This window comes from Cetorhinus maximus, chromosome 12 (genome assembly GCF_964194155.1).
Source record: "Cetorhinus maximus chromosome 12, sCetMax3.hap1.1, whole genome shotgun sequence".
NCBI classification, from domain to species: domain Eukaryota; kingdom Metazoa; phylum Chordata; class Chondrichthyes; order Lamniformes; family Cetorhinidae; genus Cetorhinus; species Cetorhinus maximus.
In genome coordinates this window covers 115409243-115435677 of record NC_135890.1, presented here as the reverse complement: position 1 = coordinate 115435677, position 26435 = coordinate 115409243, and the positions used below count along the sequence as shown (strand labels likewise).

General features: G+C 40.7%; 2 protein-coding genes across 2 annotated transcripts in view; one reads left to right on the top strand and one right to left on the bottom strand.

The window, feature by feature from the left end:
- Positions 1-22010, top strand: part of ube2l3b (ubiquitin-conjugating enzyme E2L 3b) — a 42919-nt gene extending 20909 nt beyond the window's left edge. Inside the window, exons 3-4 of the mRNA XM_078554465.1 lie at positions 12137-12323; positions 19788-22010. Of these exons, the coding sequence (XP_078410591.1) occupies positions 12137-12323; positions 19788-19942 (342 nt within the window). The 3' untranslated portion in view covers positions 19943-22010. The remainder of the gene's footprint in view (positions 1-12136; positions 12324-19787) is intronic.
- A 2611-nt stretch (positions 22011-24621) lies between these two features.
- Positions 24622-26435, bottom strand: part of ydjc (YdjC chitooligosaccharide deacetylase homolog) — a 28915-nt gene continuing 27101 nt past the window's right edge. Inside the window, exon 5 of the mRNA XM_078554464.1 lies at positions 24622-26022. Coding sequence (XP_078410590.1) covers positions 25677-26022 — 346 coding nt within the window. The 3' untranslated portion in view covers positions 24622-25676. The remainder of the gene's footprint in view (positions 26023-26435) is intronic.

Genomic DNA, 26435 nt, shown 5'->3' with positions numbered 1-26435 from the left:
GGGGAATCCCAAAGTCTTCTATAGGCATATAAATAGTAAAAGGCTGGTAAAAGGAGGAGTAGGGCCGATTAGGGACCGTAAAGGGAATTTACACATGGGCGATGGGGCCATGGTTGATGTATTAAATGAACATTTTGCATCTGTTTTTACCAAGGAGGTAGATGCTATTCAGGCCATGGTGACAGACGAAGAAACGCTGTCACTAGAAGAGTTCAAAATTGATGAAGTGTTGAATAGACTGTCGGTACTTAAAGTTGACAAGGCACCGGGACCAGATGAGATGCATCCAAAGATATTGAAAGAAGTGAGAGTAGAAATTGCAGGAGCACTGGCCTTAATCTTTCAGTCTTCCCTAGACTCGGGTGGTGCCAGAGGACTGGAGAATTGCAAACATTACACTCTTGTTCAAAAAAAGGTTGTAAGGATCAGCCCAGAAATTACAGAGCAGTCCGTTTAACTTCAGTGGTGGGCAAGATTCTAGAAACAATTATTCAGGATAGAATTAGTAGGCCCATGGAAAAATATAGGCTGATAAGGAAGAGCCAGTGTGGATTTCTAAAGGGGAAATTGTGTTTAATTAACTTGCTGGAATTTTTTGAAGAGGTAACAGAAAAGATCGATGAGGGTAATATCGATGTGTACATGGACTCTGAAAAGGCATTTGGCACAGTGCCACACAACAGACTTGTGACAAAAGTTATTGCTCATGGAATAAAAGAGGCAGTAGTAACATGTATACAAAATTGGCTGAAAAATAGGAAGCAGAGAGTAATGGTAGATGGATATTTTTCGGGCTGGAGGAAGGTTTGTAGTGGAGTTCCCCGGTGTTGCTATTGGGACCCTTGCTTTTCCTGATATATATTAATGATCCAGATCTTGGTGTGCAGGGGACAATTTCAAAGTTTGCGGATGATACCAAGCTTGGGAGTGTTGTGAACTGCGAGGAGGACGGTGTGGAGCTTCATGAGGACATAGACAAGTTGGTGGAGTGGGCAGATAGGTGGCAGATGAAGATCATGCAGAGTGTGAGGTGATGCATTTTGGTAGGAAGAACATGGACAGACAATATAAAATAAGGGGTGAAATTTTGAAGGGGTGCAGGAGCAGAAAGACTTGGGTGAATATGTGCTTAGATCGTTGAAGGTGGCAGGACAGGTGGAGAGAGCAGTTAATAATGCATATAGTATGCTGGACTTTATTAATAGGGGCATAGTGTACAAGAGCAGGGAGGTTATGCTGAATTTATATAAAACACTCATTAGACCTCAGCTGGAATATTGTGTACAGTCTGGGCACCATATTATAGGAAGGATGTGAACACATTGGAGAGAGTGCAGAAGAGGTTTACAAGAATGGTTCCAGGGATGAGAAACTTCAGCAATGAGGATGGATTGGAGAGGTTGGGACTGTTATCCTTGGAGAGAAGAAGGCTGAGAGGAGATTTGATAGAGATATTCAAAATCATGAAGGGGCTGGGCAGAGTAGATATGGAGAAGCTGTTCCCACTCATAAAAGGATCAAGAACAAGAGGGCTCAGATTTAAGGTGATTCGCAAAAGAAGCAAATGCAATGTGAGGGAAAAAACTTTCACACAACGAGTGGTTCAGGTTTGGAATGCACTGCCTGAAAGTGTGATGGAGGCAGGTTCAGTCGAGGCATTAGATGATTATTTGAATAGAAACAATGTGCAAGAGTATGGGGAAAAAGCAGGTTATAATGCTCATTTAGAGAGTCGGTGTAGACATGATGGGCCAAATGGCCTCCTTCTGTGCCACTAAGATTCTGTGTAATGTTAAAAATGGGGGTGTCCTTTTCCCAAATACAAAATGGTGGACAGTGGATGTTGCATCTCTGGAACAGGTATGTTGCTTAATTAGCAAATGGAGATGATTCCCTTTGGGGGAGGCAGAGTGATTTGAATTAATATATGTAGCTTCAATGGATGTGTGGCTTCCAACTGTGGTCCTGTGCCAACTTGGTGTGGTTGAAATGCAGATTAAGTCAACTGTTAAAATCATTAAGATAAAAGCAAAAAAACTGCAGATGCTGGAAATCCAAAACAAAAATAAAAATACAAATACCTGGAAAAACTCAGCAGGTCTGACAGCATCTGTGGAGAGGAACACAGTTAACGTTTCGAGTCCGTATGACTCTTCAACAGAACTAAGGAAAAATAGAAGAGAGGTGAAATATAAGCTGGTTTAAGGGGGGTGCTGGGAGAGCTGGATAGAGGGCCAGTGATAGGTGGAGATGGACAAAGGTGTTGAAGGTGGTGATATTATCTAAGGAATGTGCTAATAGGTGACATTAAGGGTAGAAAGCAGGATGAGCAAGGTACAGATAGCCCTAGTGGGGGTGAGGTGGGGGGAAGGGATCGAAATAGGCTAAAAGGTAGAGATAAAACAATGGATGGAAATACATTTAAAAATAATGGAAATAGGTGGGAAAAGAAAAATCTATATAAATTATTGGAAGAAAGGGGATGGGGATGGAGGAGAGAGTTCATGATCTAAAATTGTTGAACTCAATTTTCAGTCCGGAAGGCTGTAAAGTGCCCAGTCGGAAGATGAGGTGCTGTCCCTCCAGTTTGCGTTGAGCTTCACTGGAACAATGCAGCAGGCCAAGGACAGACATGTGGGCATGAGAGCAGGGTGGAGTGTTAAAATGGCAAGCGACAGGGAGGCCTGGGTCATGCTTGCGGACAGACCAAAGGTGTTCCGCAAAGCGGTCACCCAGTCTGTATCTTGCTTGTCCTGCTTTCTACCCTTAATGTCACCTATTAGCACATTCCTTAGATAATATCACCACCTTCAACACCTCTTTCCTTTTGTCTGACATCTTTTGGTTATCTCCACCTATCACTGGCCCTCTATCCAGCTCTACCTGTCCCACCCCCTCTTAAACTAGCTTATATTTCACCTCTTTTCTATTTTTCCTTAGTTCTGTTGAAGAGTCATACAGACTCTAAACATAACTGTGTTCCTCTCCGCAGATGCTGTCAGACCTGCCAGGTAAATACCAGGTATTTGTATTTGTATTTTTGTTAAAATCATTATTTCAGTATCAAAGTGTGAAGATTGTTGTCATTTTGTTTGTCTGACTTTGAATGACCTTATTTCAAAGGTCAGAGGGACAGATCCTCATTCTGGCTGTTAGTTTACATTTCTGGCCCTTTTTAATAGTGACATGGTAAATATGGGTTTTAAAATATTGAATAACATGGACCAGGTATCTTCAAACTTAGTGCAGCATTTATTACATATGCTGTACTGTTTACTGTTAAATGCCCGTAAGGTTCAGTTTTGCCATGCAAGGAAGGATTGATAAATCCCACAGATAGCTAACCAGAAGCCTGCATAGAATCATAGAGTAGTTGCAGCACAGAGACCATTTGGCCTTTTTGTCTTTGTACTGGCTCTCTGCAAGAGCAGCGCAGTTATTCCTAAACCCCTGCCCTTCTCCACAGCCATGAACCATAGAAAAATGATGATGCAGAAACAGGCTGTTCAACCCATCTTGCCTGTGCTGGCCAAAAAGAGAGAAAAGTAATTAGCCACCTATCCAATTTGCTTTTGAAAGCCCAAATTGAATCTGCCTTCACCACACTTGCAGGCAGTGCATTCTAGACCCTGACTATTGTGTATATTTTTAAAAAAGCTTTACCTCATGTTGCCATTGCTTCTTTTACCATTCACCTTAAATCGGTGTCCACTGGTTCTTATCCAGCTGCCAATGGGAGCAGTTTCTCTATCTACTGCCTGGACCCCTTGTGATTTTAAACACGTTACTCCAAGTACTGTTGAAAGAATATGAAGAGGTGATGCATAATAGTGAGGGAATTCTTCAGTAAAATTGCTTCATAATTGTCAAAATGACAGGGTGAACAAAACAACTTGCATTTATACACACCTAAGTGTAAGGCATTGGTCACAATGAGTTTTGAGCAATTGTCTATCCAGTACCAGCTGCTGTGGTGGGATTTTAACCCATGCCCCCTGAGCATTATCCACGGCCTCTGAATTACTAGTGCAGTGACACGTACCACTGTGCCACTATGCTCCCCAAATTGTACAAAGCCATAAAATTCCATCAATGATGAAACCCATAAGGTACTGGGAAAGGTGTTTTTACAATGTGTGTGGGACTCCTCTCTTACTGTGTAAAAAGCTCAATAAGAGATGGAGCACTGATGGATCTAGAATCTCTGTACGAGACTGTGCTACCCCTGTCTCCCAAATCCTGAACACCTTGCGGTGTTTCTGACCCCAGCATGTACTCTGCCAAACCCCACACCTACTCTCATTATTGGTGCCCCAGCATCTCTCTCTCCTGCTAGCACCATCCTCCACTATATGCATGCTGATGTGGGCCCTCTCAAAACTCCTTATACTTTGGCACCACACATTCACTGCTACCATAACCCAATACCCAACTGACCAGTCCTATTACTCCAGGCATTGGTTGTGACTAAAGAGATTTTGGGGGGAAAAAAAATCAAATGATTTGATTGGCCAAGTTCTGGTTTGTTTTAATGGAAAGTGACAAGAGTTGAGTAATGAGAAGAAGGCGATGGGTAGTCTTGTATGCAAGAAGAATGAAACAAACCAGAGGTGCAAGCTATCCTGCCAGTTTTATGACATTTGCATTCCATCTATTGTGTTTCAGTGAGTTGAAGTGTGTGTTATATAAGCCTGTAATACCAAGTGACACTATATTATCAGGACCATTGATTTATGCTGACTGAACAAGTCAAGTTCTGTTATCAGGGCTGATGAAAAAAATCTCCTCTTTGGCTTTTTGTGAAAACTAAAATGATGAGGGAGAGAAAATAGTGTATTCGAAAGCTAAAAAAAACTAGGGGTTGAGCAGATTCTGGAGGGAGACGTGATAGGTCTAAGGCCAGGAAGGCTCAGGTATATGGAGCTGCAGAATACAGTCAAACATGTTGCAAATGTTCTCCAACAAAAGTAACACAGCACCAGATTGATACAGTTCATGCATGACGAGCAGGAGAGGGGGAAGGAGCATGGCAGGAGGAAGTAATTAGGATGCTGAACTGGCAGGGGCTGCATAGGTAAAACATTTAAACTATTACTGGTTACAACTTGCGTTGCTCACTGTAGCTTTCAAGCAAACATGATGGGAAAATAATATGTTGGCACTTAACAGGAATACATACATGACCTTTAATATATTGTTGGTGGATCTCCTATTGTGTTCATATTAACGCCATCTTTGTGTGAATTTTTTGCTGTGTTCTCCCTTCACATGCCTGGGGGTAAAAATCCAACTTGGGCTTCATACTTGCTTTGAGGTGGTAAGACTGGAAGGTGAGACCTGTGGCAGATATGAGGGAGGAATCCACCTATGGCCACAGGGGCAATTTCACATTGTGGGGGATGGGTTTGAGCAGAGTTGCAGCCACTGCAAGCAAGGAATGGGTGAGGAGGATTATGGGTGGTCAGGACCTGACCAGGGCAGCAGTAGAAAGCAATGAAAGGGGTCAGTACTTCAGTCCCCATGCTAGATGTCTGACCCCCAGCCTCTTGAAGGCAACTTCTGGATTTCTGTGTTTAACCACGGGTGTGTGGTTAAACCGGAAGTTACTGTCCATTTCTCAGAGTAATGACAGTGAATACTGACAGTTTTACTGTCATTAAAACTGTGAAATCTGCACCAATGAGTAATATAATAAGTAAATAATACAGATTGTCCAAATACATCCATATGTAATTTTATTAATTTCTGAAGTGTACCAGAAAGTTCAGCCTCATAAGACTAAGTACTCTTTCAACTTAAACCGTTCATTGTGACAAATTAAAAGAGGATGTACTATATATAAAGTTGGGCCTAGGTGATAGCACCATTAAGTTTGCCTCCCTTGAAATCATGCTAAAAATAGTTTTGGCTGACTTCCAGTTCCTTGCAGTTGCTTCTGGTGCCAGTTGGAGTAGATATTCACATGGGGTTCATAATAAAGCAGATGTGGCTATGACAGACTGAAGGCTTGTCTGGTTTCATTCTGCAGAGGTTTGCAGACTGGTTCATTTAACAGAATTAATTTTCTGTGGGTATGGACAAATTAGATGGCTTGCAATTCTGGCCAGTCACTGCTGAAGACGTGTCCGCTGGTATTCTATCTAGATCTGTGTAACTCACCCCCGCTAAGCGGGAACCTGTTTAAATACACAGCACGTGGTCCTTAGTGGGCCTATCCATTTTCTTGATGTTCAATTAGAAGTTCTGCTGGAAGTAACTTCTATCAATGAAAAGCAGACATATAAACAAATGAACTTAAAATCCCTGTTTAACAGGCTAGAAGCAACCCATTTTTGGAGAAAAAAAGGGCTTACATTTACATAGCTCCTCTCATGACCACAGGACACCTCAAAGCATTTATACAGCCAATTTAAAGTACTTTTATGTGGAATCACTTTTATAATGCAGGGAACGCAGCAGCAAATTTGCACACTGCAAGCCCCCACAAACAGTAATGAGATAATGGCCAGATAATCTGTTTTTAGTAGTGTTAATTGAGGAATAAATATTTTGAAATTGTGTTGTGGGATCTTTTACGTCCACCCAAGAAAGCAGATAGCATCCTCTAAATTGTGCAGCATTCCCTCAGTACAACACTGGAGTGTCCACCTAGATTTTATTGTGCTCAAGTCACTGGAGTGGGACTTGGTGTGTTTGTATGTAAAATATCATCTTAGCCTGTATAAAGAGGATTAATGTGTAATGAATTGTGATTTGACGTGTATTAGTTTATTATTTGGATTTATGTTGGAAATGTAACATGCAGAAATTTCATGGTTTTTGCCCCTAAGATTTCATAGTTTTTTAAAATAAGAACAGAAAATGCTGATATGAAAGGTGATCAAACTGAAACATTAACTCTGTCTCTCTCCACAGATGCTGCCTGACCTGCTGAGTACTTTCAGCATTTTCTGTTTTTATTTGTTCCCACCATCTGGAGTATTCTGCTTTTCGATTCATGTATTTTTTGTATAGCCTTCTAGATCATGGTGGGATTGATCAAAGTAGAATCTTTGCCAATATCACATTGAAACTGATCATGCAGAAATTATTTAAGATTTTTGTTAAACAGGAACACCAAAGTAGGGATCTGTCAAATGCTTCCCACAATACTAAATGTGTCTTGCTCTGTACCATTGTGCCTAACTATACCAGGTGTACTACCCTTGGGAAGCCACTGTTGCCTTAATGTTAGGGTTTGCTTTGAAAGCAGAATAGCTGCAAAGGAGACTAATTGATAGAAGGCATGTGATGCGCTTAACAGGCACCAGTGCCAGATGGCCTGTGCTTGCTATTATTCTATCAACCATATTTGTTTACATTGACCTTTCTACCCGACAGGATTGTGGGGAACTGGTTTGGGTCAGCCTGAAGCCACAAGTGGTTTTGCTGCATCTGTACCACAGGAGTAGCACTGTTCATGACTGCTAAGGTTACAGGTGCAAGTAAGCTTTTTTGCCCGCCTTCTAGTCTATCAGGGATTATCTGCCAACGTGTTGGCCACTGATATTTGAAGAAAGATACTTAGGCTTCACTTCAGATTTGCTGAATCTTCCATCTCCTTTGCTGTTCACATGTACCAGGAGCAAACCATGGCTATATTACCCAAAGTACTGAATCCTTCCTGATAATGACAATATTCCTCCTCATAATCGGCCACCAACAACTACTCATCACCTCGCCCCAGTACTACACCACCTGTTTACCAGAGTTGCCCTCTTGGGGAGGAATCAACTTTTCACACCTTTCTTCGTAGCTTATCTTTTAATTCTGATCTCATTCTGTTGAATCTTTGCTAAACTCTTTGCATGGTCCTGCTATCTTCACTGCAATGGGGTATTTGGAATTGCATGCAATATTCTTACCTTGTACAAATTCAACATTACTTTGCTTTCATATTAAATATCTTGTGTATAGATTCTAGAATTCCATTTCCTTTTTAAATATCCTTTTCTGCATGTATCCCCATGTTTAAAGAGTAGTGTTGCATCCTAGGCCCAGCCATCTTCAGCTGTTTCATCAATTATCAATCCACCAACCTAAGGTCAGAAGTGGGGATGATTGCACTGTTCAATAGCATTTGCAGTTCCTTGAATAATGAAGCCAGTCAGTGTCCGCATGCATCAAGACCTGGGCAACATTCAGACTTGGACTGATAAATGGCAAGTAATATTTGTGGCAGGCAATGGCCATCTCCAACAAGGGAATCTAATCATCTTCCCATGGCATTCAAAGACATTACCATTGCTGAATTCCCCACTGTCAACATCCTGGCGGTTACCATTGACCAGAAACTGAACAAGACCAGCTGTGGTCACGAGCAGGTTAGGGGCTGGGAATTCTGCGGGTAACTCACTACCTGACTCCCAAAGCCTGCCCACCATCTACAAGGCACAAGTCAGGAATGTGATGGAATACTCCCCACTTGCCTTGAAGAGTGTAGCTCCAACAACATTCAAGAAGCTTGACACCATCCAGGACAAAGCCCGCGTGATTGGCACCCATCCAGTAGCTTAAGCTCGCTCCACCACTACTGGAGCGCAGTGGCAGCAGTGTGTACCATCTACAGGATGCACTGTGCAACTTGGCAAATCTCCTTCGACAGCACCTTCCAAACTGGTGAAGGGCAAGAGCAGCAGATGCATGGAAACACCACAGCTTGCAAGTTCCATCTTGACTTGGAGCTGCATCGTTCTTCCTTCACTACGGGGTTAAAACCCTGGCATTCCCCTCCCAACAGCACTGGGGGTGTACCTAAACCATGTGGACTGCAGCAATTCAAGGCAGTGGCTCCCCACCACGGTCTCAAGGGAATTAGGGACAGACAATAAATGCTGGCCTGATCAGTGTGCTCACATACCATGAATGAATTAAAAATAAATGAAGACACTGGACTGGTGTAACAACTTGAAGTATTGCAGGTTAGTGTGCGGGGTGGAGGCCCTACTTCATATAAAAGTGGTGAGCAGTCCTTGCTTGGCTGACCAGATAGGGTCTCCAAGCTTTTTATTTTCTGTCTTGTAGGCCTTTCCTCTGGTTGTTGCTCTGTGCACTAACAATACCATTTTCTACCAAGTAACTTGTGCTGCTAACTCATATGCAGAGTGGTCCTGGGCCTTTTTAACTGTTTTAACTCAGAGTAAAGTCTCCATGCACACAAATGCTTGGTGTGTCACGTTATTCACATGCAAGTGAGTTAATACAGCTCCCCCCACCACCTCTTTCTCCCCTCCCCTCCCACCAGTACGGTGATAATATGCCCCAGGATATTGAGTAATTAAAATTATACTCCTATTCATGCAGCCCCTCCTCCCCAATGCCTGCTAGTGCACACCATTGCCTAGTCTACCCATGAGCAGCAATAAAAACTTCTCTTCTATGTTTTAGTATTTCTTTGAGAATTTAGAGCCTGTCATGTTGTAGCCAGTTTAAATTGCTTATTGCTTGCTGATAGAGATTAATTGCTGTCCAAGGCCTGGCAAATGGAGCATAATGTGGGCAAATGTGAAATTGTCCATCTGGCAGGAAGAATAAAACAGAAGCTTGTTATCTAAATGGTGAGAGATTGCAGAGCTCTGAGATGCAGGGGTATCTGGATGTCCTAGTGCATGAATCACAAAAGGCTAGTACGTGGGTACAGCCAGCAATTAGAAAGATTAATAGAAAGTTATCATTTATTGTGAGGGAAACTGATAACAAAAGTAGGGAGCTTATGCTTCAGCTGTCCAGGGCACTGGTGAGACCACATCTGGAGTACTGTGTACAGTACTGGTCTCCTTATTTAAGGAAAGATGTAAATGCGTTAGAAGCAGTTCAGAGGAGGTTTACCAGGCTAATATCAGGAATGGGTGGGTTCTTTTATGAGGAAAAAGTTGGACAGGTTAGGCTTGTATCCACTTTGAGTTTAGAAGATTAAGAGGTGATTTGATCAAAATCTTTTAAGATCCTCAGGGGTCTTGACAGAGTGGATGTAGAGAGGATGTTTCCTCTTGTGGGAAGATCTAGAACTAGGGGTTGCTCATTTAAGAAAGATGAGAATTCTTTTCTGAGGGTCGTGAGACTTTGGAACTTTATCCTGAAAAGGCAGTGGAAGCAGGGTCTTTGAATATTTAAGGCGGAGCTAGATTTGTGTCTTGATTAATAAGGGGGTGAAAGGTTATTGGGGGTTGGTGGGAGGTTACAATCAATCAGCCATGATCATCTTTAATGGTGGAGCAGGCTTGAAGGGCCGAGTGTGGCCTACTCCTAGTTTGTATTGTCTTTCTATGTATCATATGTTCTTCAGTTTACAGGGCAATTACTACTCAACATATACAGTTAAGTAAACAGTAAAACTGGGTAAATTTACCCAGATGGGAGACATTCATTTAGGATGGATTATCTGGGCTTTAATTGTTTACATATGTTCTTGCTTCATGTGAGCAAGACTTTCACTGGCTAGCTCATGTTTTGAAGAGGGGTGGAGTGCTCAGCTGGGTGTACCTTTGAAATCTGTGCAGTTGTGAAGTCTTTTTGATTTTGCTTTGTTCCAGTGAAGACTACAAAGTGAAGGAGATGCATATCTGCGGCTGGTAATTGTTCAGTATAGTTTTTTTATTTGTACATTTTTTTCATTCGTGCATTTATTGTTCATCCCCAATTGCTCTTGTTCAGAGGCATTTAAGAGCCAACCACATTGCTGGTGGGTCTGGAGTCATGTATGCCAGACCAGGTAAGGACGGCAGATTTCCTTTCCTAAAGGACATTAGTGAGCTCGATGGGTTTTTACAACAATCAGCAGTGGTTTCATGGTCACCATCAGACTTTTAATTCCAGATTTTTATTGAATTCAAATTTCATCTGTTGTGCTGGGTTTCGAACCTGGGTCTTTGGAACTCTAGTCCAGTGACGATACTACTTTGCCACCGCTTCCATCCATAAGGTAGTGAATGAGTTGTTTGATTGTTCTGTGGGAACCTCAACTTGCATAAAACCCGTTCATTAAATTTGATCTTGGAATCGAGACCTGTTTGCACGAAGTTTGTTAAGGGTCCAATCTCTTGTTTTATTTTCTAAATTTGTTTCAGGCTGAGATATTTTAGACAGCCTGAAGGTAGATGCTGAGAGGCTGTTTCCCTAGGCCAGAATGTCTGGAAGTAGAGGTCATGGTCTCAGAGTAAGGGTTTGGCAATTTGGGACAGATGAGAAATTTCTTCACTCTTTGTCATTCTCTACTCCAGAGGATTGTGGATTCTTAGTTGATGAGTATATTCAAGACTGACTAGATTTTTAGACACACTTTCTAAGTGGATCAAGGGATCTGTGGATGGGCTGGGAAAATGGAGTTGAGGTGGAAGATCAGCCCTGATTATGGTGGGGCAGGCTTGAGGCTGTATAGCCTGCACCTCCTATTTCTTATGTCCTTGTTCTGTTTGATAAAATTTTACGTATGCATCATTTGGAGAGATTTAAATTTCACTGGCTTCAAGGGTTCACTCGTTGCTCTGCAGCTCTATCTTGGATTACTTTCTGTGTTGAGTAATGTTTCATTTAGAGAGGTGGGGTTGCAAGGGTGCAGGAAGTAATTATCTGGAGCATGCTCAGATTGGAGCAGTGGTATTTCACTAGCTTGAACCTACACGGTGCTGTATGAAGATTGTTGGAAGTAGTGAATTAGCATGCATGCTTATCTCTTCATTTTAATCTTTTCACCTGACGAATTTCCTCATCCTCTACATGGTATGAATTTTGCAGTGAGGGTGAGAAGGAACTTATCTACAGAATCCTCCAGTCCTATGAGGAAATAAAACTCAATTCCTTCAGCCCTACTATAACGATGCAATGAAATAAGTTAATTGGCAACCCGTTGTTCTTAGAGTGGTCACATTTTAACCATTTAAAAATTGTTATATCTGTTAGAATAAATCATAAATATGGTGGCAACAAGAAATGCTGCAGACATTTGTAGAACAATCTTGCTTTGTACTGTAAAGCTTAAATTAGGTCTATTAATTTGGATCTGTTTGTAAAAGCTAGATATGTATTGAGGATGTTATGCCTAAGTGTCATTTTTCAATGATTTTGCTAAGCATATTAAAATCGTTTTCTCCTGTTTTAGGATAACCCTCCATATGACAAAGGGGCTTTCAGGATTGAAATAAGCTTTCCATCAGAATATCCTTTCAAACCACCTAAAATTACATTCAAGACAAAGATCTATCATCCCAACATTGATGAAAAAGGACAAGTTTGTCTCCCGGTCATTAGTGCTGAAAACTGGAAACCAGCAACCAAAACTGACCAAGGTGAGAGGTTTAGCAGGGAAAATCAATCCAGTTTCAAAGCCATGCACAACTTTTTCTTAACTTTGGTAAAGCTTTAGTTGTAGCAACATTGTATTTGGTAGTGCCGTAGAGTATGCTACTATCTTTTTTCTTAGTTACTTTTGACGGAGTTGTATGCAAAGGTATAAAGGATGCCTTCCACACCTATACTGCTCTGTTTACAATTAGTCATTGAGTCATAGAGTTACACAGCACAGAAACAGGCCCTTCGGCCCATGCCGGCCATCAAGCACCTATCTATTCTAATTCCATTTTCCAGCACTTGGCCCATAACCCTGTATGCTATGGCGTTTCAAGTGCTCATCTAAATACTTCAATGTTGTGAGGGTTCCTGCCTCTACCACCACCTCAGGCAGTGTTTCCCAGATTCCAACAACTCTCTGGGTGAAAAAACTTTTTCTCAAAATCCCCTCTAAACCTTCCGCCCCTTACCTTAAATCTATGCCTCCTGGTTATTGACACCACCGCTAAGGGGAAAAGTTCCTTCCTATCTACCTTATCTATGCCCCTCATAATTTTGTAAACCTCTATCAGGTCCCCCCCCTCAGCCTTCTCTGCTCTAAGGAAAGCAACTCTAGCCTATCCAGTCTCTCTTCATAGCTGAAACGCTTCAGCCCAGGCAACACCTGGTGAATCTCCTCTGCACCCTCTCTAGTGCAATCACATCCTTCCTATAGTGTGGTGACCAGAACTGCACACCAGTACTCCAGCTGTGGCCTAACTAGCATTTTCTAAAGCTCCAACATAACCTCCCTGCTCTTGTATTCTATGCCTCGGCTAATAAAGGCAAGTATCCCATATGCCTTCTTAACCACCTTACCTACCTGTGCTGCTGCCTTCAGGGATCTATAGACATGTACACCGAGGTCACTCTGATCCTTTGTACTTCCTAGGGTCCTGCCATTCATTGTGTATTCCCTTGCTGTGTTAGTCCTCCCAAAATGCATCACCATACACTTCTAAGGATTAAATTCCATTTGCCACTGCTCTGCCCATCTTACCAACCTACCTATATCATCCTGTCTAAGGCTTTCCTCCTCACTATTTACGACGCCACCAATTTTTGTGTCATCTGTGAACTAACTGATCATACCTCCTATATTCATGTCTAAATCATTAATGTACACTACAAACAGCAAGGGTCCCAGCACCGATCCCTGTGGTACACCAGTTGTCACAGGCTTCCAATCGCAAAAACAACCTTAAACCATCACCCTCTGCCTCCTGCTACTAAGCCAATTTTGGATCCAATTTGTTACACTGCCCTGGATCCCATGGGCACTTATCATCTTGACCATTCTCCCATGCAGGACCTTGTCAAAACCCTTACTGAAGTCCATGTAGACTTCATTAACTGCACTACCCTCATCTACACAATTAGTCATCTCCTCCAAAAATTCAATCAAATTTGTTAGACATGATCTCCCCCTGACAACGCCATGACAACTATCCCTGATTAATCCCTGCCCCTCCAAATGGAGATTAATCCTGCCCCTCAGAACTTTTTCCAATAGTTTCCCTACCACTGATGTTAGACTCATTGGCCTGTAATTACCTGGTTTATTCCTACTAACCTTCTTGAATAATGGTACCACAGTTGTTGTCCTTCAGTCCTCTGACACCACTCCTCACAAATCCAGAGAGGATTTGAAAACTAGTGTCAGAACCCCTGCAATCTCCTCCCTTGCCTCACAAAGCAGCCTGGAAAACATCTCATCTGGGCCTGGGGATTTATCCACTTTTGAGCCCGCTAAAACTTCTAATAACTCCCCCCTTTCAATGCTAATTTGTTCAAGTATATCACAGTCCCCCTCCCTGATTTCTAAACCTACATCGTCCCTCCTTCATAGTGAACACAGATGAAAAGTAATCATTTAGAACCTCAACTACGTCCTCCTGCTCCACGCACAAATTGCCACTTTGGTCCCTAATTGGCCCTACTCTTTCCCTGGTTACCCACTTGCCCTTAAAATATTTATAAAATGTCTTGGAATATTCCTTTATCTTGTCGGCCAGTGTTTTTTCATGCCCCCTCTTCGCTCTCCTAATTACTTTTTTTAAGCACCCTCCCTACATGTTCTATACTCCTCTAGGGCTTCCGCTGTTTTCAGCCCTTTGTATCTGCCATAAGCCTCCTTTTTTTCCCTTATCCAATCCTCTATATCCCTTGACATCCAGGGTTCCCCGGACTTATTGGTCCTGCCCTTCACCTTTACGGGAACATGTTGGCTCTGAACTCTCACTATTTCCTTTTTGAATGACTCCCACTTGTCTGAAGTAGACTTTCCTACAAGTAGCTGCTCACAGTCCACTTTAGCCAGATCCTGTCTTATATTGAAATCGGCCATCCCCCAATTCAGGAGCTTTATTTCCGGTTCATCTTTGTCCTTTACCAAAACTACCTTAAATCTTAGAGTTATGGTCACTATCCCCAAAATGCTCCCCTACTGACATTTCTACCACTTGCCTGGCTTCATTCCCTAAGATTAGGTCCAATACCGCCCCTTCTCTTGTAGGACTTTCTACGTGCTGGCTCAAAAACCTCTCCGGGGTGCACTTTAAGAATTCCGCCCTCTCTAAGTCTTTCACACTGTTCTTTCTGTTTGCCAGAAACAGACCCAGTGATCGAGGAAACTAAAGCCCCCCCTCCTGCACCATCTCTTCAGTGATGCATTCATCCTCTCCATCCTCCTATTCTTAAACTTGCTAGCGCGTGGCAAAGGGAGTAATCCAGAGATTAGAACCTTTGAGGTCCTGCTTTTTACTGTGCTACCTAGCTCCCTAAATTCTTGTTGCAGGACCTCATCCCTCTTTCTAGCTATGTTGTTGGTACCAATGTGAACCACGATCTCTGACTCTTCGCCCTCCCCCTTCAGAATGCCCTGCAGCTGTACTGTGACATCCTTAACCCTGGCACCAGGAGGCAACACACCATTATGGAGTCACGTCTACAGCCGCAGAAGTGCCTGTCTGCACCCCTCACTATTGAGCCTCCTACCACTATTGCTCTTGTGCTCTTACTCCTCCCCCCTTGTGTAGCTGAGCCACCCACAGTGCTGTGAACCTGGCTCTGGCTGCACTCTCCAGAGGAACCTTCACCCTCATTGATTTCCAACATAGAAAAACGGTTCTTGAGGGAGATGCACTCTGGGGCTTTCCTGACTACCTGCCTGCCTCCCTTCTTCTGACTGGTGGTCACCCATTCCCTCTCTGACTGCACTTCCTGAAACTGCGGAGTGACCACATCTAAAAATGTGCTATCCATGTAACCCTCAGCCTCGCGGATGCACCACTGTGTCTCCAGATGATGGTCAAGCCGGTGGCACTTCCTGCACATGTGGTCATCCGGACTGCAAGGAGTGTCTAAGAATTCCCACATGCTGCAGGCCATACAGCACATGGGACTCAGCTCCCTTGTCATACTTTTTGTTTGTTTTAATTAGAAAACTATTTCCTTAAATTTAAGCCAAGTAGAAAACTACTTAGTTTTTCTTAAAAAATGCTGAGACTGTTGCCTTCTGTAATGTCACTTTAAAGTAGAAGAACACATACCCACTACCTACCAATCAGCTCTCTCCCTTGTCCTGACGTCACTCCTTTCGAATTCCAACACCACCGAGTGGTTACATGCCTAATAGTGTTAGGCTAGTTGATAAGATTCAAACTGCAATTCAACTGACAATTCATTCAACAAATCTGAAGGCATGGACATTAAACTGATGATCCTGCTGTACATTATTTCAGCAACAGCATTTTGCCCATCTCTAAAGTTCCCCTTTAATCCTTGTCCATACTGATTCGTTGAAGCATTGCTTGTGCTAGTTCTGCTTTAGTTTGTTCACTTGGAAAGCTTGAAGTGACTTCTCTTTTCACCTGTTCATCTTGCAAACAGACATTTCTATATAGTTATATTAAACCAGTAGCATTTGTGAATTTGGCTCAACTGTTTACATGTTTTCCTCTACTTGGTCCTTCAGAGAACTGCATCTGCTCCCTTGAAGTCAGATTAAAATTATATGTTGACATTATTCAGTACTCCTGATGAAACTACAGCATTGAAGAATAGTAATAAGCTCCACTTTATCGTTTTAAAATTAGCTGAAGTAAATCATAAAATTCCCTTACAGCATTAGTGAGATGAAGAAAAATTGGAAGAGGAGGAGTGGGGTTATTGTTTGAAACAGCTGGAGGAGCGTTAGAAACCAGAAACCATTTACAACTGTACTGGATATTTAAACCCAAGGATGTGCAGAATGTTGCTCGAATTTGGTGCCTTGCTTACATTCAAGATTAGTGTGATAGCAAAAAGAAAAAACCAGGCCAGGAGAAAAGGCTAGGCTTACAAGAACTTTCCTGATTCTGTTACTTTTTTTATAAAGGAAATTTTATATATAAATATTGAAGTCAAACCTAACTTGGCAACTGTATATAAAGCACCTTGCATTAAACATTTAGTAATTCATTCCCTTGATAGAAACCTTTGCAACATGAACTCCAAGATTAATAGATGGGAGCTAATTCTGTGTTTCTAGCCTAGATGCTTGCTCATTGGGAGAGCACATTGAGAAACAGCGAGCTCACCCTCTATTCCCATCTATTAAAGTTGATTACCCCATTGTAGTGCGCACGTATCTAGGTGGGCAAGGCTTTCCACAGGGAGCTTGCATTTGTAAAATATATCCTTTAGCCTTTAATGTTTACCTTTATTTTGCTTCACTTGTTTCAATACCACTGTAAATTGTTCTAAAGCTTTTTGCATTGCTTTAATATCACTTCCTACTTGATGGTAAATTGCAAAAATTCTCTTGCATTGCACCATTGTGAATTCGGGTTCAATCAGATATTTTTGTCTAATGCAGGCCGTTTCCATAGATAAGCTCATAAATTGAAATCTTGCATAGAATTGACAGCACAAAACAGGCCATTCAGCCCAACTGGCCTATGCTAGTGTTTATGCTCCGCACGAGCCTCCTACCACTCTCTCATCTAACCCTATCAGAATATCCTTCTTTTCTCCCTCATGTCTTTATTGAGCTTCTCCTTAAAGGGATCTCTGCTATTTGCCTTGTCTATGCCATGTGGCAGCAGGCTCCATGTTCTCACTGCTCTGGGTAAAGAAATTTCTCCTGAATCTTTCCTTGGGTCTATTACTGACTATCTTGTATTTATTTCTTCATAGTTTCGGACTCCCTCAAATGAAAACATCCCTATGTTTACCTATCAAACCCCTTCATAATTTTAAAGACCTCGATCAGGTTACCCTTCTGTCTTCTCTTTCCTAAATAATTATAACTTAATAGCTCTGACATCTTGGTAAATCTTTTTGCACCTTCCCTGGTGCCTCTATATCTTTTTTGTAATGTGGAGACCAGGATTCCTATTCTATTCCTTAAGAAATAAACCCCATTTGTATTTTTATCATCATGTTAATTTACATTGCTATTTTCAATGTTTTTGTCTGTATGCTGACAACTCCTCTGCCCCATTTAGGCACATTTCCCAAAGACTATGTAGCCACCTCCTCCCAAAATGAACCATCTCACACTTACCTATAATGAAATTCATCTCTGAGAGCATGCTCTGGATGAACGTTCATTGTTCTTGTTAGCAGATAGCTCATAGGAATTCTAAATTTCATGTCACTTCAGAAGATGGATCATATTCACCGCGGCAGATGCATTGAAGCAGACTAAAACGCTAAACAGATAGAAGTGTGGATAGAAGCAGCTGGATAAGATGGAACTTGAATCTATTCAATTGTCGTAGTCTGGAGAAAGTTCGCAATGTTGGAGATAAACGAGTCAGATCGGATCCTTTGAAAATTTCTTAACAGAACTTGGGATAAAATAAATACTTGTCAGAGAGCAATTTGATTCCTTGGAGAGCCAACAGCATAGAATCCTTTCAGGAATTACATTGGCAAAAGTTTTGTTTCTAACTCGTTTTTTTTTTACTGTAAAGCTAATGTTATGATCGCTGGTCTATAAATGTTCCACTTGTTCACTCGCACCTATCACTGCCCAATATCAGCTTTTATCTGACTGCAAAGTTGTAGCTAAGTGCTGGGAGACAATTTAAGTCAGACATTTTTGTTTTGGATTGGCAGAGGGATTAGTGATTTTAAGATGTTGGTGTTGGGCCGATCCTGCTTTAGTGCCATGTGGTCTGGTTACCTGGGCATAATATGGATAGTACTGTCTTTTGAGAGGAATAGAGGCAAGCAACCAAGATGATTCTAGATATCTGCAATCTTAAGTTGTGAAGAAAGTTGTGCAAGTTGGTAGTGTTGTCTTTGGGAAAGAGAGCTTGTGGTGACCTAATTGGAAGTTTTCAGTATGATGAAAGGGGACTGACGCAACTTTATCTAGACAAATTGTGGTCAACTTCAAATACCAGGAGGCACAAATTAGAAGTTGGCTTTTAAGAATGAGGAAGAAGTTGTGTGCATCATATTTTACAAAGTGTAAACAAGTCACTAGAAAAGGCCACTGAAGTAGAGTGTTAAGTGGGTTCCAGATGCACCTTGGTCTTTCTGGAAAGAGAAGGGATTGAGGTAGTATAAAGAATGTTGTGTTTATTTGTGCTGCAACACTAGGGGGAGCACTTAACTGCACTTGTGCAATGTCAAGCGTGTCAGCTGGCTGAATTAAAACAAATAAGTTGGCTCGGGACAGGCTAACAAAGTTCACACTGTCCATTTTTAGGTCTGTGTGGTCCCTGGTTTTGTATTTCAGAAATAAGTCTCGTAAATGACAAAGACGTTAATTAATTGGTATAGACTTCCAGTAGCTGTAATCTAGGCCTGGAATGGGATACAGGCCACAGAATTTTGTTCATGGACTTAACATGAGACAAATGAGCTCAGAAATTGGAAACCTGTCCTGAATCATGTTTTATTTGGATACTTGGCCAGGGTTTATAGCACGTAATTTGACGAGGCTAATCTTTGCACAATTTTGTCGGTCCCTAAAAGTTTGGAAGGCAGGTAAGTACTGTACCTCAATGAAAAAGCTACATCAATAGCAGCCTTATGGGAAGCCTCCCTTAATTCTGGAGTTATGCTGTGTATTGACACACAAACTGGGAAGCTGAATTTTTAATAAATGTAACAACTTATTTCAGGGCTGTCCAGGCAAAGGGAGCTTTTTCTATTCATTCATGGGATGTGAACATCACTGGCAAGGCCATATTTATTGCCAATCCCTAATTGCCCTTGAGAAGGTGGTGGTGTGCTGCAGCCTGAACCAATGCAGTGGTGAATACCAGGGCCTGGATCTTAAATAGAAGATATGTGTCAATAGTTCTCCCCATTCACTTTTTTTTTTCTTGTGCCTGCAATTTGAAGCACTGTTGCTGTTTTCAAATCCACCATGCTTTGTAATTAGTTTTAATACTAAACTTGATTTTACTTTGCTTTGTTTTCAGTTATCCAGTCACTCATTGCACTTGTGAATGACCCACAGCCCGAGCATCCTCTAAGAGCTGACCTAGCTGAAGAATACTCTAAGGACCGTAAAAAATTCTTTAAGAATGCTGAAGAGTTTACAAAGAAATATGGAGAAAAGCGACCAGTGGACTAAGACTTCTGTCATGCTGCCTTTCTGATTCCAGATTCTGGGCAGTACATTTGAAACACACCATCCAGCAGGACTCTGATGAACACATACAAGTGTCACCTTTGGTGTTTACTTGTGGCTGTTACTAACTTTCTACAGTTTTCATATAATCAGAAATGGGTTAGATAATGACTGTTCAGATGGGATTAAAGCTAAATAAGACAGTCTAGTTCTGCTTTCTAGTTTAAAAAGAAAATCACTGCTTTAGCAAACAACTTTTCTCTCACAATTCCATGAGTTCTTTTAACAGATGGTATTCTACCCTTGAGCTCAACAAGTAGGTTGCTTTTTTTTTTGTTTTCAGCTACCCCCCCCCACCCCCCTCAACTCCAGTCTCTTTTATTTTCTCATTTTTGTGAAATTATTTTTCCAAACTGTGTCTTAGTGAAGAACGACAAAATCCTGAAGGAGATTGGTGAATATTGAAGCGATTTGTTATACTTTTCTCTTAATGTTGCACTGTTTTGTGGGAAAACTGGTTGCAAGTAGACCTGGCCTACAGTGTGCTTAGAACATTGGAAGGGGAAAGATGCTAATGTTGCTGGAGGAGAAAAAAGCAGCTTGTTCCCATGTAATTTAGCTCGTGTTACTATACGGTGATGTTGACAAAATAGGAAGCCCATGATTTTGCATGCGATTAAATGTTACAAACGGGGATTGATTTTTTCCAAAAAATTTTTCTTGTACTCCCTTCCCTTGGTTACCTTTGAATTAACTGATTTGTAGAGGATACATACCAATTGCATTGTTTGTCAGGCTGTGTGACCCTAAGTGCTAATGTTATTGCAACACTTTTCACAGGCCCAGAGTCCCATGCCCATGGAAAACCCTAAATTAAACATAAAGCAAGGAAATTGAAAATGGGAATCGATGGTCACATTTCAAACCAGTATCAAGTTTGTTTGGAGCTGTTTATGGGTTAGGTGGTCTGGTTTAATCGTACAGGAATTGAATTAGCAATAGGAATTTAAGATTAATGAAGTGATTGCATGAGCAGATCGATACACCTTTATTCTCCTTCGGGCTACTGTTCAGAGCTTTGTGCTGTAACTCTGACATTTGTTCTTTCTACACTTCCTTTATGATTTATTTTACTAATTTAATTTAACGAGATTCAGAAACTTGCACTCCTGTGGAATAGATCCTGCGCATTCTGCTTCACTGGCTTAGATATGATGGTTACCTCACAGTAGCATTTGTAGATTGGATTTTCTTTTCTTAATCTTGCATCCAGCTTGGCTAATTTTGAAAGATTTTGAGCCAAACCAACATGCTGCTTTTATGCAAATTTACATTGGCTAATTCAGCTTCTGAAAAGTGTTCATGTTTAGCTCATTCAATAGACAGCCAAATAAAAAGTTATTGACATCAGAGCTTTGTTATACGAGTAAAGATCTGGGATGTTTAATTTCAGGGCATTGTCACACCTAAGCGTAGTCAATCACCTTTAAATTAGGAAACAGAATGAGTTGGAAATGTCTGTCTGTCCAGCCTTAGACAATAACCTGACTACTGGCGAAACTACTGCTGGTATAATGTCTAATTAGAGCAGTGTTGCCCAAAGAAAGTGTTCACATGCTAATTATCCTGGATGCTTTTTCTTATCTATATTTCCATGTTTTAATATAGGAAGGAATAAAAAATAGAATGGAATTTGAGCATTAAGATAAAGGTATTTGGAAGAGTATTTACACTGCTGAAATGTCAGTTGATTGAGGTTAGTCAAAATACATATTTGGGCTATATTTTAACCATTTAAGCGGATTATTAGCTCTGAAATTGTATCCTATTTTGACTCGTGTACATTTTACCACTGTTAATTCACAGTACTGTCTGTAAAATGGGAACAACTACCCTTTCTTTAAACTTAAGTACCCAAAATCATTTTTTAAGCAGTCAACATTAAAATTAGTCTGGATAAAGCTTAATTGTCTCAATTGGGTTTGTAAAGAAAATTGTGAATGATGCTGGATTTGACAAACTTCCAGGCACTTTGGGATTCAAATAAAACTTCATGCAGTGTATTACTGGACATCTGAGCACTCTTTCTCTCATTTCTCACTTTTTCCCTTGCCCAACCCTGCAGTTTATTACTCCTTGTTTTATAGGTTCATCATTCTTATAAGGAAGCAATGTCATTCAGGTAATCCTATCTGGATCATGTTTAAGATGACCTGGTTAAAGAGAAAACAAGTGATTCTATGTGCATAGGATTGTCTGAAGTTTCAATTTGCGCAAAAACTTATATAATGTGCTTCTGAACCAGGTCTGCTTGTGTCTCCTGCAAAACATTATGATCCAGATAATGTGCACTGACATCAAGACATCTAAAGTAAACAAGTGGCAAAAGAGCCTAGTAGCAATTTCTTTCAGTGTGGGAGCGTATTGAAATAGCGTTTTTAAAAGGATAGGATTTTTAATCTGAATTTGAGTCTGATTTCAACCTTTTCTGTTCTACTCTAGATGAAATGAAAATGCCACTATCCATCTATTAAATAGACAAAATGCATACATTTTGGATGTTTTCTTTTGGGACTACCATAAGTAACTAATTAGAAAAATGAGATTTATGCCAACTGCAATTAACTGGTGTGGCTTTAAGTGGCAACATTCTTATTTTGCACTGACTCTAAACTTGTAGTGAAATGCAATGTTCATCCATGGCCTGGTTCTAGAAGGAAATGGAGGAGCAAGTCTCATACCTTAAGAGTGTTGTTAATACAGTGCAGAGTCAAAACTGCTTTATAGACTGATGGGGGTACTATATTGTACCTTCTGGACACTTCAGAAGCCTGTCTGATTTGAATTTAAATTTGTTTTTCTCCCCACCTTTCTCAAAACAAAAAATGTTTTCAAACGTTGGAGGAGAGTTCTATCTCTGTGTAAATCCATATCTTCACAGAAGTGTCTCCTTGGACAGTAGAACTGCAGGAACCAAACTAAGGGATATTCCCTGGCTGAAACTTGCTCTGCAGCTGCCAATCTCTGTTCAGTAGCTTGGATGTGAATACAGCCCAAGAGTACTAGTATCAGAGCTAAGGCATTATTCAGAGTGACGAGTCATGAAATCTCTAAAACAAGGTGTAGGTTATATCTTGCAACTGAATTTTAATTGATTTCCAGCATGATGCATTTTAATAAGATTTTTAAAAAAACATGATTTGTTTCATGTTTCAAATGGTGTAGGTTTCCTTTTTCTGATGAAAGCCTCTCACCATTGTCATCACTGTTCTCCTTCTATAAATGATGCTATCTATGTTAATTGGATTTGACTTCCCTAATTGGCCAGCCACCATCTTGGTGAAGCACTGAATCATACAGACCCAGTTCAATTCCTGGTGTGTGCTGAGAACCTCTTGGGGGTCCCCCCGTGATGTTAAAACAGGTCTCAGTGCCCCTTGGCTAAAGAGTAGGTAAGTCCTCAGCCTCTGGGCCATGGTTGCCAGCCAGTGACACCTGTTAGAAAGCTGCAGATGTGTGGATGTTTGGTGAGAATCCTGAGCTTGGCTGTGATCCCTTTCACAAAAATGCTGTGGTGAAACATTTGGTGTCTGCACATGTAAAGCACCAGAGAGCAGTTGGTGATTGTGGACTCAGGGCCCAGTAAATCAGGAGAAACAGAAAAAATACACAAACCCAACTTTATCTGTCAGACTCCAGTGAGGTTCTTTTGTGTGCATGGCTGATTAGAAACTACACTTCGCAATGATTCTGTGGATAGTATGCTTATTAGTAATTGTTGCTAAACCTGTAAATATTACTTTAGACAGTGTAACTTTTATGTAGCCTTGCACTGTTTGACTTGTATGTGCAGCATTTTGAAATTCTGAAAAGTATTAACTTACCACATGGTTTTGAAAGTACTTGTGATTTAGTTGCACTATCTTACAGCACCACTCAATAGCACCTTTCCAATAAACTAAAAATCAAGCAAATTTGCACTGGTGATCTAAACTAAAACCAGAACATGTTATAAGAGCAAAGACATTGTATGCTTCATTAAAGATGACAGTATCTGAAATGTCATTTAACTTGCAAATTTGCACAATTAGTAAGATTTTAATCTGTAAAAAAAATGGTTCTGCCATGTTATCTTGGCACTTACTAGGGCAATGGATGTTGTACATTTATTTGGTACTTGCGCTGAATGTAGTTTTGTTTATTTTGAAGTTCTGTTCTAAAAATGTAATTATCTCTGCAACCTGATGTGCACTGAGTGTTGCCAGAGACAGGTATGTAAAAGCAAAATACTGCGGGTGCTGGAAATCTGCAAGAAGAACAGAAGATGCTGGAAAAGCTCAGCAGGCCTGGCAGCATCTGTGCAGAGTTAACATTTAACAGTTAACATTGAGTCCAGTATGACTCTTCAGAACTCATTCATATTGGACTCAACGTTAACTCTGTTTCTCTCCCCACAGATGCTGCCAGACCTGCTGAGTTTCTCCGTTTTCTGTTTTTCTTACAACAATTGTTTGTAGCGGAGGCAAAACTGTTTCTGGAGGGGTTCACTTATTGGCAGAAAGGGGTGTAAATGCATTTGAGGAAACTGCGAACATGAAAACAAGTGCACAATCCGAGTAATGCTGTTCATAATACAAACCTTTCTAGTTTCCAAGTATTAATGCCATGGATTAGATGCAGTGTTTATTATGAACAAAATCATTTTATTTGCCAATTCTATTAAGTTTCATTTGAATGTTTTGTAACACTATACAACACACAGAATCACAGTCTAGTTTTTAAGCCAAAACTCATACAAATCAGCATCTTTTTTAAAAGCAATATATCGGAGTATAACCATTCACTTTTATATAAAAAAAAGGTAAATCAGCAGCCTTGTAGACCCAAGATTATTTTGCAGTTCACTTCATTGTTGTGAAATAACCACATGGTCAGCATTAAGTGTAGTGTTTCAGAAAGTTATGATTCCACCCATAAACCTTACCAATAACTTCTAGGATGGGAAAATACAGTACTTTGCATCAACAAACTTTGAAAGACGTACTCCAGTTCACGCAAGTGCATACTGTAAACATTCAGTTGAGTAATTTCTGTCATCAGTTTTTAATTTATAACCTAATAATGACCAAATACTGATAATCATTGATCAATGATTATACCATGTCTTCATATTGAATTTCAAGTTATTGCACAATTCTGTTTCATAATTTTCTCTCTGCATAGTTCCTGTTTAAATGTGTTGATATTTAGTGCTTTCTAAATATAAGCAGCTTCTCTGAGGCATTGGTTTTACCAACTTTTGGCTACCTTGTTACTTGATTCTGTGGGTAGAATGCTTCAAAATACTTGGAACACAGCACTGTGAACCTAATTTCTGTTTCCTAGAAAGATTATGCAGAATAAATAAATCCATCAATGACCATCTAAAGTTTTTTTCAGAACTGGCCCTGCCATCTGCCCTGATTGGGCCTCGAAGTAATCAAAGGGGTTTCATCACAGTGGTTAAGTTCTAATTCTGTTAAAGGGTCATGCATTTTTCTGTCTGATGAATGAAATATTGGATTATTTTTAACTCCCCTTCTCTAATGATCTTGTCTTTTTGTGTATTTTCCATGTCAATTAATTTGCAAGAATTTCTGGCAGACACCTACCACCTTATACCCCTGAAAACCTCAAGCTATATTTTTCTTCCCCCTCCCTCTGAAGCACTAATTTGCCATGTCAGCTCCTATTTCTTTTATAAGTCTTTAAAAGCACATAGCTGTATATTTTTGTCCTCATAATATTTTAATAGCTTTGACTCCTTGAGGATTTGCAGTTCATGAAATCGGTCTGCAGACATTGAAAACTCATCGGGTCCTTCGCCACATCCCCCCTCTTCAGGAAAGCTGGAATAACCAGGATGCACCATTAGTTCTATTGTCAATATTGTATCATCTTGGAGCGGTCGGAATTTTTTCCCACAGATGTCCAAATGTTGCTTTACTTTCCTTGTAGCTATGGCATTCTCGATGACTCTCTGGATGTTTGAAACTGACATATTTTTTCCCATTGTTGTTAGGCCAATGTAGATATCAGTCCACCTGTTGGGAGTAATAAAATTTAAAGTAGCCATCATTAAGATGAAATGAAATTTAAAACTTGCCATGTTTACAAATGGAATAGCATCTATTGATAGCACTGTCAGCCAGTGAGGTGGGTGGCGCTCACAGCCAAACAAGTATTTCGCAAACTGCTCCCTCAATTGGCCACCCCAGGCACTTGTGCACGGTATTACATTGCAGAAGATAGTTCCAAACATCTTTCAAAGAAGTCCTATTGCACTCAAAACATTAACTCTGCTTCTCTCTTCTCAGAGACTGCCACATCTGAGGTTTTCCAGCACTTTGTTTTTGTTCCAGACGTCTACCACCCATTGGGTGAAGACGTTTCCTAATTTTGCTCCTAAAGGTTTGGCTCTAATCTTTAGACAATGTCCCCCAGTCTTGGACTCCAA